This window comes from Dicentrarchus labrax, unplaced genomic scaffold (genome assembly GCF_905237075.1).
Source record: "Dicentrarchus labrax unplaced genomic scaffold, dlabrax2021, whole genome shotgun sequence".
In the NCBI taxonomy this organism is placed as follows: domain Eukaryota; kingdom Metazoa; phylum Chordata; class Actinopteri; family Moronidae; genus Dicentrarchus; species Dicentrarchus labrax.
In genome coordinates, this window is record NW_026136713.1 from 4,634,133 (window position 1) to 4,647,511 (window position 13,379).

Sequence of the window (13,379 nt, forward strand, 5' to 3'; positions counted from 1 at the left end):
CATAAAGCCATCCTGTATTGAAGGGGTTCAGTGAGGGGGCGCTCACTGCACTGTAGAATCACTGGTCAAGTCTGCACTAATATATTCTTTGGAAATCCAAATTCCCAAAGTGTTGTATTGTTACAAATTGAATAGCTGAGTGTGCAAATCTTGACAGAAAAAGAGTTAATTGTTTCCATATGGAGTTGAGTGTCTCAGCTTTCCCTTGTTTGTTCAGAATCAGCACATTTATGGACATTATTCTAAAAGTAAACAATGCTAGTAATTGTCTGCGGCACAACCATGCTCCCCCGTCTGTCTACATTAGCGCTTAGCTTGTTTCTCTGCATCTTATACTCATATGTTTCTAATGTGCCGCAGCTGGAGATGTCAAAGCAAGATGACAGAGGCGGTGAGGAGAGTGCTAATCAAACCAGTGTAAGTGGAGAAAAGTTTGAACCCTCCCCTCTTCCTCTCCAGATATTGTTTTGTGTCCTCATTCCCCCTCCTTATTCTTCTTCTTCCTCCTCTGTCTCTCCTCTCTAACCTCTTCCAGCGACATGACAGATCATTACAGGCCAATCCAATTCACTGCAACTGCATTTGTCACTGAATAAATCACCCAGACACAACTGGGCTAGGAAATAAAGGAATCATAAAGTCAAAACGGCTCGCACATGTGCGTATGTCTGCACGCCCACACACTGACACACACACTCACAGGGTGTTATGGATAGATTAAAAACAGAAAAAGGCCACCAGGCATCCCACACACACAAGTGGAAATAAATAGTACAATACTATGTAGGACAACAAACAGACAAAAACTCTTCTGTTATTCCTCTGCCATTTTTCTGCCACCTGTCAGAGATCTGAAACAAACAGCTTGATCATTTGCCTTCCAAGTCTCTTCCTCTTTCCCTCTATTTGTTCTTCTTACACTCGCTTTTTGCCTTGGTGTATGTGTGTGTGTGTGTGTGAGACAAGCATTTCATCCCTCTATCAGAAATATAGCTGCTGGCGGAAAATTCTCCCTCGCCTCATTATCCTCATCCTCATTGTCTCTCCATATTAATGTGTTGGTGGTGAAACTTTCTGATGTGTTCGTTCTTATTTGTGGTTTTATTACTTATTGTGTGCCATGCATCAGCTTAAGTTTAAGCTTGTTTACTTCTCATCAGCCACGGTCAAACAGGCTGGTAAGTGTGCGTTTGTGTGTGTGTGTGTTTGTAGGAAGCCGCAGTTTCCACAGTGGTGTCCTGCAGTCAGGAGAAGGAAGGTCCTACAGAGAAGAATCCACCGAGTCCCGTCCACTCCGAGAGAGAAGCTCTGCTAGTTGGTATGCTGACACAAATCTGACTCTTACATTATCACTTAGACATCAATTTTCTGTTTTTACCTATGAACTGCTCCATAGCTCCATTGTTATTATGCATTTCTAGGGGTACATACATTTTGAGGTTTTCTCCAGGTGTTCTGTCATTCAGTTTGTAATAATTTGATTTATTGCACATTATTGCATAAAGGCAGAGGTGATACCTTTCCAAACGACCACACTGCTATACTAACCACCTCCTAGCTGCACCCCACTGTCTCCCTCAACTCTCTACAAGATTTAAGGTGCTTTCAGACAACGATTGGTTGCAACTTCTATGTTCTCTATTTTTAATTGGTGGGAGCAGAGTGCAAATCCAATACTGTGGCTCCCAGCTACCTTTGATCCTACTAGTCTGTACACCACAGGTGGCTGCTGTCCACCAAGTATAATCTCATTATGCAGGCAAATAGAGCAGGTTGTAGCTTAAAATACAGATAATAGTTAGCAATATGACATAATTAATGTAGCAAGCTAGCATCATAAACCCTATTTATTGTTCCAGACCAGATAATTACACTTTGAAGATGATACAATACCACTTCCTTTGATTTATATTTCTGTTCTCTGCTGGTGAAGAGGTGTATAATTCAGGGAGCTCAGCCACCAGTTAAATCAGCTGCTGCATCATTTCCCTCACTGTGGTTTCCATGGTCACACAGCAAGTTGAAACTTTACGTGTTGTATTTGTTAGAGCTTCAAAAACCGAAGCAAACATCCGTCAGCTACACCATAAAGCCCGGATGCATAGAAAATAGGAAACAGATTTGCTCTAGCTGGTGCAATTTCAGATATAATCTCATCTGCTACTGTTGAGAATGAGCCACAAATTTGCACAACACTGTAAAGCACGAGCTTGGGATTCCCATCAGACTCAGAAATCTACTAGTCATAGTTTGCATTTATCCCGAGTCATAAGAAATGTGCTGTAAAATAGAGGAACAGTTGGAGTTTTGTATTGAAGTGTTTAATGATCACCTTTTGAGACATTTATTGATAATGAGTCTGAGTCGTACTATCAGCTCCGACACTCACTCGTAGTCTGGCAATCTGCACACACATGGAGTGGGTGCATGTTGTTACAGCAAACGTCTGGAAGACATGTTCATTGGCTCTTTAAGGCAAATAAACACAGACAGCAAAACCATTCCAGTGGGCGATTTCATGCAAATGAATCAACATGAAATTCTACTTGGTGTTGTATCTAAATGCACCATTAGACTCCCAGTCAGTCTCTTATTCAATGCCAGTGGAGCGGCTCCAAGCTAGCTCATTGTTTATTTTCAAGTATCGACTGACCTCCTGCAGGTGGCAAAAATGAAGTCTTGGAGTAGTGATTTCCTCTTAAAAGTCTCAAGTGATAGGTATTGTGATAGTGATAGTGGTATTCTTGCTCTAGTGTTCGAGCCAGTGGAAACCTTTATAGTTTTAACACTTGGTTTTTATTTCAACTGCTGGCCCCTCGGCGCTCTGTTGGTGGTTAGTAAGCAGGCAAGGTGGAGGATTACGTCTCTCCTGGCCCTATCTGTGAGCTGACAGCAGATGGTTTGTTTGAGCTGGGGGAGAGTATGGCTTTGAGGAGAGACAACGGCATCAAAGCTGTCATTAAACACTCCCTTTAATCTGGAGCCACAATATACAAGAGGCTCTTAACAGTACTGGGACTCTGGGAGAAGCCACTCGAATCTTGTGTTAGACTCAGCCTATGAGAAGTAGTAAATCCTCTGGCAGTGTGTCAATGTTTGATCGGTGACACAAACTGGAGGGTGTTGTGACATGTCTCCAAGTTAACATCTTTTCGTGACTTTTCTTTTTTTCTTCTTCTTATTTTTCTACCTCAGGGATCATTTCGACGTTCCTACACGTCCACCCGTTTGGAGCCAGCATAGAGTACATCTGTTCCTACCTGCAGCGTTTGGACACCAAGGTAACTGGGAACACATGAAGCTCCACTGTGGAGTAGATCAGCAGAGCCGGCCTTCAATATCACTTTAGATTACATGCACCCATACAGACACAGTGTCAGTCCCCCCTACAGGGCTGACATATGGGCTTGTTGTATGCCAGGCTCCTGCTGTGTAGTTGAGACACAGCCCCTCGGTGAAAGCTGTGCTCCTTAATGCTTTTACAGCCCTCTGTATAGACGTGACGCTTTTGGAGGAGACATCTTTAAGTGAGGCTGCAGCAAATAAAAAAGGATAGTTTGACATTTAGGAAAGTGGTACTGATATTCTCATCCAACACTCTGACAAAATGTCAAAGTATCCCTTTAAACAATTAGGCGTTAGATGTATTTTTGGCATTCTCATTGAGATTAAGATCTCTACTTTCGTTAAACTCCAAAGGTAACACATTTTTATCAAACCTTGTATCTCTCCTCATTCCTTTTTATTAGAAAAGAGCCATAGGAAAAAAAACAGCTTTTTTTTTATCCAGCTGTCACTATCGCTGCTTAAAATGACAGACATCAGTGGTGGCAGATTAGATCAGCTGTAGATAATTAGTGTTAATTCAGTAACAGCTAAAATGAAAGGTTTGTCTGTTCTTTGGTTAATGTGCTCTCTGCAGCTGTTGTCTTTATCCTGCCAAAGTGAAACCACTGTAGGTCCACCAATGGACTCGTTTGTTGTAGTTCAGCAGGGGACTGTAGCAACTTCTGTGGACGACCATATGCCACCGGGAGGATGAGACAGGGAAAAATCCGCACCAAGATTATTATTGTCCATTGTTGAAGTAAAAACAAAAACAAAATCCAACATATGAAGATATGCAAAGGTGAACGTGGCTGCTGTGAAATTTTATTATCGGTCCAACCCATGTGACGTCATACTTGATATGGTATGATGAACAATATACAAATATAATATAAATATACACATGGCTCCTACAGAGACCAGCAGAGTAGACACTGATCTATAGAGGAATGATCTAGCTGATCACCCTGCATCAACTAAAGAATCTCCCACTTTAAGTTTGATTCACATTATATCATTTTTTTTAAATCTTATCAACTATTAGTTCTGAGTCAGGACCCCTTCAGTATTTGGAGTCAGTGGCTTGGTATGTAAGATAAGACAAGATGCACCTCTGCTGATCCCCTGTGGGGGAAATTAAAAGTAATTCAAAGTACAGTAGGCTTACAGCTGTTAGTTGACCATTTATTGGGCTGCTATTAAAACAGTGTTTCTGCATTTGCAGCAAAGAAAAAGAGTTAAGACAAAGAATTCTTATTTAATGAGTGGATTCGACACTGAATTTGATTTAGATCAAACTTTTATCAATCTCCAGATCTGAGCACAGCAGAGGAAACACACAGAAAAAGACATCCAACCAGCTTGGTTTAAATAAATCAAAAACTGATGCAGAAAGTTGAAGTTTGAAGACAGTTTCTCTCTTTTCTAACATGAAATTTCACAGCTGTATGTCTAGACATATCTGGCTAGTTGTGTGATTTCCCTTGATGCTGTGACATATTAAAACTAGATCCTTCATTCTGACACTTGAAGCCAAACACCACCTTCAATCCTCAGACACCCTTAGTTTCCACTCTGTCTGGTGAAGCACAGCTATTTTATCCCTGTCTTTCTGCGGAGGCATTTTAGACGTATTATCGCTCTTCGCTGCCACTTATATAGGGCTTTCAAAATGCCAACTTTCAATGTCACCTCCAAAAGGTAACACTAAGATTAATGGCCATTTGTGCTCTCCGCCCCGACAAGAAGACCTTCACAAAAAATGGCTGTTGTCACCACTTTGAGAGTTTCAGTTTAGTGACTGCGACTGCAGATATCAGGCCACTTTAAACTTACTCATTATTTGGAAGAATTAATCTGCAAAAACTTTGTCTCTGCATCCACAAAGTTGCCCCAAGAAATTACTGTTCTCTGTAACAACTCTTTGAATATGCTCATCACCACCCTGACTCATTCTCACACATGCAAAGAATAGAGTGTGACTGTCTCTTCTCTCATGCCTTTTGGGTTTTTTGTCTAATGTGTCTCTGTGTTCATGTGTTGGCTCGTGTATGTGTGTGTATGTGAGCGTACGCCCACGCTTGTCTGTCTGTGTGCATATGAATTTTCCTGTGCTCTGTGTCGTTCCCACACCGACTCTCAGCTACACACATCAAGCAGCCCACAGAGTTTTGTCAATATCATTGGCTAGACTTCCCAACAACAAGCCCAGTCCTCTCTGCTTATCTAGTGGCTCCACACACGGCTCCATTGTCTATAATGACACACCAGTCCTATCTCCATGATGGACCTTAATGCATCCTGACATCAGCTCAGAACAGTCTACTTATTAATACAAGACACTGTGGGTCGTCTACAGCAGCTCCTACAGTGGGTTGTGGCAGTGTCACCTCAGGGTCTGAACTGACTAATGATCCTCAACTCACCCGAGTGATTGGAGCCAGATTTCACTTAGTCAGGTGGCTGCTCTGCTGTCATACTCTTGCTGTAAATTTACTTACACTATCATTCTCTGATTGCAGTGGAGGTGTGAGTGAATGTTTTGAATGTGAGTGGAGAGGAGGTGTGTGCAGTGTGTAAAAGAATAAAGTTTGGATGTATGAGCAATGTCTAAAGTTAACTCGTTTGTTGGCAATGACTGGCAGAAGTTCCTTATTTAAAGAGCAAAAATAATGAATAAGCATTTTCTTATAGCAACATGCCCATCTAACTGTTTTCTGTAAGAACGTGTTTATTTAAACATTAAGGAGGGGTGTAGGTGCAAGGCTTCTGGTCATTAATGAAAAGAGAAACGCCTGCACACTGATTCTATATATATATATATATATATATATAATATATATATATATATATATATATATATATATATATATATATATATATATATATATATATATATATATACAATATACTCATTTTACCCAAGTCTTTCAGACTGTTCATATAATAATATTCATATTTAAAAGCACTTTACAGTATGAAAACAAATGGCTCAAGAACCAATGTAGATATAATAGTATTATATATAGTAAAAACTTTAACATTATTATTTAACATTATTTTTAGCAATTTTGAGAAGTCTGGGAGTTTCACAGCTGATGGGCCCAGACGGCAAAGGCCAGGTCACCTTCAGTGACCAGATAAGATTTGGGGGCTGCTAGAAGGGCTCCCCAGCTCTCCACATCACATCCTGGCTCATACGGGGTTAACAAATCATAGATATCTTTAAATTTTAAAATGACATGACAAGCAGCAAGTGAAGGACAGCAAGGACTCGGATAATGTGGCTTCTTCTCTTGGAGCGTGAAGAGGTCCAATGGCAGAGCCTTTCATTAGCTGTAGTCATTAACATTACCATAATCAAGCCTAGAGGAGATAGGAGCATTAATGATCTTCTCTCTAGGTCTACAAATAAAAGAAAAGACCTGCAGCCTCATTTATATAAATATTCTTAGATTTATACATGAACATTAACATCCTTTCTGACCGGGTGCTTATGTTGGATTCATGAAAAAAAATAAAGAGAATTATAAGGGGCCAAAGATAGACCCTTGTAGATAAAATAGCAATTTGGAGATGGGTCTGAAATGACTTTGATTGTATGACTATCTGTGTTACATGTGGACTTCCCTTTTTGTGTGTGTGTGTGTGTGTGTGCGCAGATTAACCCCGGTGAGGTGGAGGCTCTTCTGTCTCGGCTGCCCTGTACCTTCAGACAGGAGCTGACTGGTGTCGGAGCCAGTCTGGAGAAACGCTGGAACTTCTGCGGCTTTCAAGGCATAAAGAGCACATAGACACTGCTGGGACATGGAAGAGACGACAGACAGAAGAGGCAACGCAGGGACACTGTAGAGATGTGAAATACACAGTATGAAGCCCAAATATCAAAGACTGTGGACTGTACCTGACTGTACAAGGACACAGAGACTGAGCACAGATCTCAGATCAAGAAGGAATGTAACATGAGCATTTCAGGGACTCTGTGTAGGTGGCAGAGACGTAAAAAAAACACAACATTTCCATAGTTACAGGAATGTTGACACCAAACCATGGTGACAAAGTCTTCATGAGCTTGAACTCTCCGTTCTTCAGTGTCTGCAAAATATTTTTAGACATAACGACTCTCTGGGAGTCACAGAGGAGCACCGATTCCTACAGTCACTGGATTATTATGTAGTTATCGCCCACATGGGCAGGGCATTGAGCTTTTAGAGCCGGCAGTTGGCTCTGTATGGTGTCAGTGTGGGCCAGGACTACAGGGCTAACCAGGAGGCTTATCAGGGTCTAACTGAACACTTTAAACCTCCGAACCCTTTGGCCTTCCTCTCTTCTCTTTTTGCTGTTCCTGGTTTGTATCATAGATCAAAAATGGATATATTTCTTCATTTTCTGTAAAGGCTGTTAACAGTTGCATAGAATCACTTGTTGTAATACACTGTAAATGCTTGGATGATATTTTTGATTATAAAAAGACGTTTTGAGTATATAACAAATTTTGAGTTTATTCTTATATATAAGATATGATGCTCAGAGAGGCTGGTTGTAAAAATAAGTGCACCTGCACAAGAAAAGTTATCTACTTCTAAGTTTTTGCCCATTCTGGTTTGAAGGGCATTATTTCTTCTCATCTCTACCTTCTTTTGTTGTTGCTGTACCCGAGGCTGGTCTTAGAACCTTACATAAGGGCATTTGTGTCTTTCAAAAGCCAATTAAGCCTGGCTCTCAGCCTGGCTAAGGACACAGCATCGCAGCATCACACTTACCTTGGAAACACACGAGGGGATGATGTTAATGATGTTTAATTGGTGAGGCAGTTGGTGTGTGCTGTTGCTGCCATTGTGGGTACACAAAATATTTGTGTCTGTTTGCCACTTGCCTCGATCCATATATTAAGTGGTTATACAACACTCTACAGAGAGGAGTTTTCATCTCCATCTTCGCCAGATAGAGAGCTCTTGCCGCCAGGACTGAAGGTTCCTCCCAAAAGCCCAGTCAAGCATTCTTAATGCGCCTCCACTGGGCTATTTGGCGGCGTGCTCTCTTCCCCCGTTGCTCTGAGAAACAAAGGTTTATTATTACACATGATTTGCTCTCATCGGCCTCCTTCATCTCCTACAGGCATTGCATTTGAAAAATTAGCGTTCATGCACTTGTCAGCATACTAGTCCTTGTACCTAAATTAATAATGGGGAATGAGTATGTTTTGCCTAGAAGCTCCTACAAGGCTTTCCTTCCTCATGCATGTATCCATTATTAAAAGCATTGGTTTGAAAGGGAAGAGGGTTTCATGGGTGAAAAGTAAACTATCTGTCGTAGGAGTAGAGTTGTTTGCATGTTAAATACAGTATGTAACCTCCAACCCACTTAGTTTGTAGGCTTCTGTCAAGCGTGATTAGGAAGGAGAGTGAATGCTGGTGCTCTAATGCAGTGCATAACTTTTTTATATGTAGTCATAGCAATGTCTCAGAGCAAAGATCAGGGCTGCCTCTCTTCTTATGAGATATTTTTGTTATGATAATGTTACTGATAAATGAGGAACAGCAAATCCTTACTTTTCAGCCTCTGCCTGCTCAATGGCGCACTTGGGATCATGAGAGATGTTGCCTGTGCCGAGTTGTGCATCAGTACACTTCCTCTCCGCACTGTAAGACTTCATCTCAGCAGAACATCCCTGATGACAAACTCTAGCACACCTCACACCAGCCTCTCCACTCTCACTCGTTCGGTCCCTCTCTTGTTCTCCCGACATGAACAAAACACTAATGTGGTGCATTATTTTCTTTCAGAAGCTGCTTTCTGTCTAGCGTTTCCTCCCAACTGAGATTCCTACGCGTTGATTGACTGGAGGCACTCACGATTTATCTCTTTTACAGCTGTTTGTGTGTGAGCGAACGTGCACGCACAAACATGCTTGTGATTGTGCATCAGGTTCTCTGGCGTCACACAAGGAGGTAAACACAGACTAATTAAATCCAGCAGCAGTCCCTGGTGAATGCTGCTCTCCATTCACTGTTGTCTTCTCATCGCTGTGACACAGTGAGGAGCCTCCTCATTAATTCAATTCAAGGTGAATGCAAGCGAAAGCTATTCAAGGGTGTGATTTACCTCACCAGCAGTGGCAGAGCCGTGGGATGACTCCCACCTTGTGAAGTCTCTGGGAGAGATGTTTGAAGATGTCCTTGGGCATCTGCTAATGTTAAGCTTTAGCAAATACTGAGCCTGAATTTGAAATAGAATGGCATTTCTTAAAATGAGTTCCTAAATCCATTTATATATTATTCACATCACGTGTAAGATAAGTATAATTGGATGTAAGGAGATAACCAGGTTCTTTTGGGTGATATCATGATGCTCGAGATACCCTTAATTACCTTTTCCTCTCATGTTGCTTCCTGGAGGCATACTCATCTACTTAATTATGATTATGTCCTCCCTTGAGCGAGCAGGTGAGAGGATGCTGGCTGTGTATGCAGTGCGTGTGGTCCTAAACAAGATACACGATCACCCCAGAAAGTGGAACACAGAGAGGCATCACTTCTGAGCTTGTCCTCATTGGTCATGGACCAACAGGTTTGCAAGTTAAAGAGGGTGCACACTCTCTGTCACCAGATCAATCACTACATACCCAGATCTTAACCAGCTCAAAAAGCTTATTGACATGAGGTGGTGAGTCAACAGCTCCTCCTATTGAGCGCACCAGCAGCTACACCTTACACTACATGTTTTTTCAACCAGCACTGGGGGGGTGATTTGCTCTGACAGCGGGTGTATGGCCACAGTGCTGGGGGACATGTTCATGCAGGTTTCTTTCTCAATAAAAGCTCCATGGTCCTCATTAATTTATATATGCATAAAAGCTTCTAAAATTTACTCTATTTCCAGGGAGCCAGTACTGTAGCACAGAGATGCAGTACAGATCCAGAAACACTTGCCTGCAGGCACTTGGAATGACATCTTAGACAACAACTATGGAATATTAAAACTAGAACTAAAGAGATTTCTATTTCTTTCAGGATTATTAGTTTGGCAGGTAGCAAATCATGTTTTGTACAATATTTTTTGTTTACTGCGTTTCGGTATGCACAGAGAATTGCATGCACGTTTAGCCTGAATGAATGGCAAGTGTTGGAATAATTGCTTTACACTGCTCTCTGGGGTGTCTGGGCACAGGATATTAAGCTGCAGATTTCAGTGGTGTATGACACACAACGCATCTCACTGTTTCCACCCAATTTCTCAGTCTGACTCTCTCCTTTTTTCCTCTCTACTATACATAGATCTTCATATAAAGTAGGAAGGCACAGCAGTGAATGCCCATAAGGTATTTGCACTCAATAAGCAGGCTCTGCCACATCAAATACCCAGACTCCACAGGTGAAAGGAAGGGTTTTAGAGGGGGAGTCTCTCTCTGCACTTCAGGAAATGTAACCATGGGATTCTTCTAAAAAATCTTTGCTGTTTAATACTTTTCACTGGTAAGAAAATGTCTTGGCCAAAGATCATCCTGCTGTCAGGTCCAGCAGTAGTATTTCTGGCCCATTAGTTGGTGAAACCAGTGGGCCTGATCAGTGTGTTTGATCCTAAATGCCAGCACAGTGAGGCTCATGCCAGGTTAGATGGGATACTGAAACTCTCTCCTAATGAGCGATGGCCACTCTTCATGCTGTTATGAATCGAGTGACCTTTACCAAAGAAGAATTGCTTCGCACCGACAGCAATTATCTGCACAGTGGAAACTGATTTGAGAAAAGTTTTATTTTTAGACATGAGAAGTGCTTTGGCTGGCATCAGTTCTTTAACATGTTCTCCAGCATATAAGTTCTGTCCTTAAACACAATGAAGTATTTATTATGTTTGGCAGCAGAGCTGGCAAAGCATTCCCGAGTGGTGTTTTCAGTTAAGTGGTTATAGGACTTTCATTAAGTTCTTGTTGAACTGCAAACACCTGAAGGCCTGCAGGGGATGCATGGCACCACAGGAGGTTGGGAGGGAGAACTGTGAGCTTGAGCCCAAAGGGACAACACATTCATGCTTACAAAACCAGGTTTGTGACGTAAATACAGGAGGTAATAAGGTTGGGCGATGATTGGTGGCAGTATGGGCACAAATAAAGTCTCAAACACAGATTTAATTAGTACATTACCTTGTTCTGCTTTATCAAATCTGATGTCATTTTCACAATAATTTACCAGTTATTTAACCAAGATCATTGCATGTGTCTACATGGCTAAAGAGGGAGGAAGACATGACGCCAGAAAAACAAATAGAAGATCTGACAATGACTTGGTGTCCGATTAAACCTCTTCCTGGAGTTACATCTTCAACTCGGGATGGATGGATGAGACATGGAGCAGAATATCAGATGAGCTCACTGGACCTGGACCCAGAATCACACAGAGGGGCTCGATCTGATCAACGCTGGAGGTGGAGTGGAGACAGGTGAGGCGCGTCAAGGCAGCGCTCAAATGACAGCTGAAAGCAGCCCAGACATGACCAGTTTTACATTTTGACAGCAACAAGATGATTGGTTAAAGGAGGCCGTGGTCGAACAGTGACAATCAGCTGATTGAGTCGACAGCATGGGGAATATGCATTTATATGGAAAGGTCGGAGCATGAAAAGTCAGCTTCAATGAACTTTGGTTATGCCTTATTTCACACAGTTGAACTGCATTATAACTATGTTATTATTGTACAGTCCTCGCAATACTAATACTGTGCCCCTCTAATCACTGACTGTTGTTTAAACTGTATAAACAAATTATAGTCAAAGGTTTAAATATATATGACTTGTGTAGGAACTGATGCATTTAATGTACTATCATCATCCCACTGAGTCTAAAACAACAGTATGTTTACAAAGTCACAACATGTCCCTTGAGCTCATTGTGATATAAGAGCAGAAAGGCTGCAGCTCATTATCTGTCCTCTCAGGACTAAAACAAATGTAGCGTAATTCTATGCTTCCGTAAATGTCTCATTTTAGGTAATGAGGCCAACTATAATCCAGTAACTAACTTTAACTACATTTACTCAAGTACTGAACTAGCTTGAGTCTTTTCCTTTTCGTGCCACTTTCTATTTCTACCCCAGTGTGTCAGAGGGAAATGTACTTTTTACATCACTACAATTAGCTGACAGCTTTAGTTACTAGTTACTTTACAAATTCATTTATTGTTTTTGCAGACAAATGATGATTTGTTTTGACTTTAACAACCCAACAGTATATACGAGTACAGCTGAAATGGTTAGTCGATTAATCAATTACCCAGTTGAGCAGATGAATCCATAATGTAAATAATCATTAGATGCATACCGTATTATAATAATAAACAATAACAGTCCACTATTTTTCTGTGTTGAGTACTTTTAAAACTTTAAGTAAGCAACATTTTCCTGATTACTAAGTTACATAACGTTACGTTACTTTTACTCAAGTAAAATGTTAAATTTAGAACTTTTACTTCCAGAGTACAGTGTAACGTTACTTTAACTGACTGTAAGTAACGGACCTGAAGGCCTACTTTACCTCCAATACTCACCTTTTAGAAAACACAGTGCTTTTTTTCCAAGTCAGGACCTTTTATAAAAACGATTATTCTAATATTTCCGAAGGTTTAAAAATGAATAAGGCGGCCATGTTTTTATCTTATCCCGTGAGCGGCGCAGTAGCGGTTGCCATGGTAACCTGTTAAAAGAGGCGCGGTGTCGGTGATGTCGACGTTATGCTAGTCCGGCTCCATGTAGGGTCTTCTGTATGAGTAAGTAGGAGATTGTTTGCTCTACCGTCATCCACTATGTATTGAGAATATTGTCTTGTATTGAATATATATATAAGTAAGGTGTTTGTGAGCCAGTTGAAGGACCCACTCCCACTGAGTATGTGGACATTTACAGAAGGGTTGAGTTGTTACAAAGTTTAACATCAGGTTATAATGATGTTTCTTTTTAAATGTCAGTGGCCATGGAAGGTTTTCTTTTTGTTTTTTTACAAAAATGGCACAGAATGTACAGACCAATCCAATCCAACTTTATTTGTTAAGCACTTTAAAA

General features: G+C 41.1%; 1 protein-coding gene across 7 annotated transcripts in view; it reads left to right on the forward strand.

Annotated features, from left to right (window-relative positions):
• LOC127374438 (ecto-NOX disulfide-thiol exchanger 2) overlaps positions 1-7,820 on the forward strand; it is a 170,643-nt gene extending 162,823 nt beyond the window's left edge. For all 7 annotated transcript variants that reach the window (XM_051419716.1, XM_051419719.1, XM_051419722.1 and 4 more), the window contains 4 exons: positions 361-417; positions 1,213-1,318; positions 3,196-3,281; positions 6,990-7,820. In XM_051419716.1, the coding sequence (XP_051275676.1) occupies positions 361-417; positions 1,213-1,318; positions 3,196-3,281; positions 6,990-7,121 (381 nt within the window). In that variant the 3' untranslated portion in view covers positions 7,122-7,820. The remainder of the gene's footprint in view (positions 1-360; positions 418-1,212; positions 1,319-3,195; positions 3,282-6,989) is intronic.
• Positions 7,821-13,379: the final 5,559 nt, after the last annotated feature.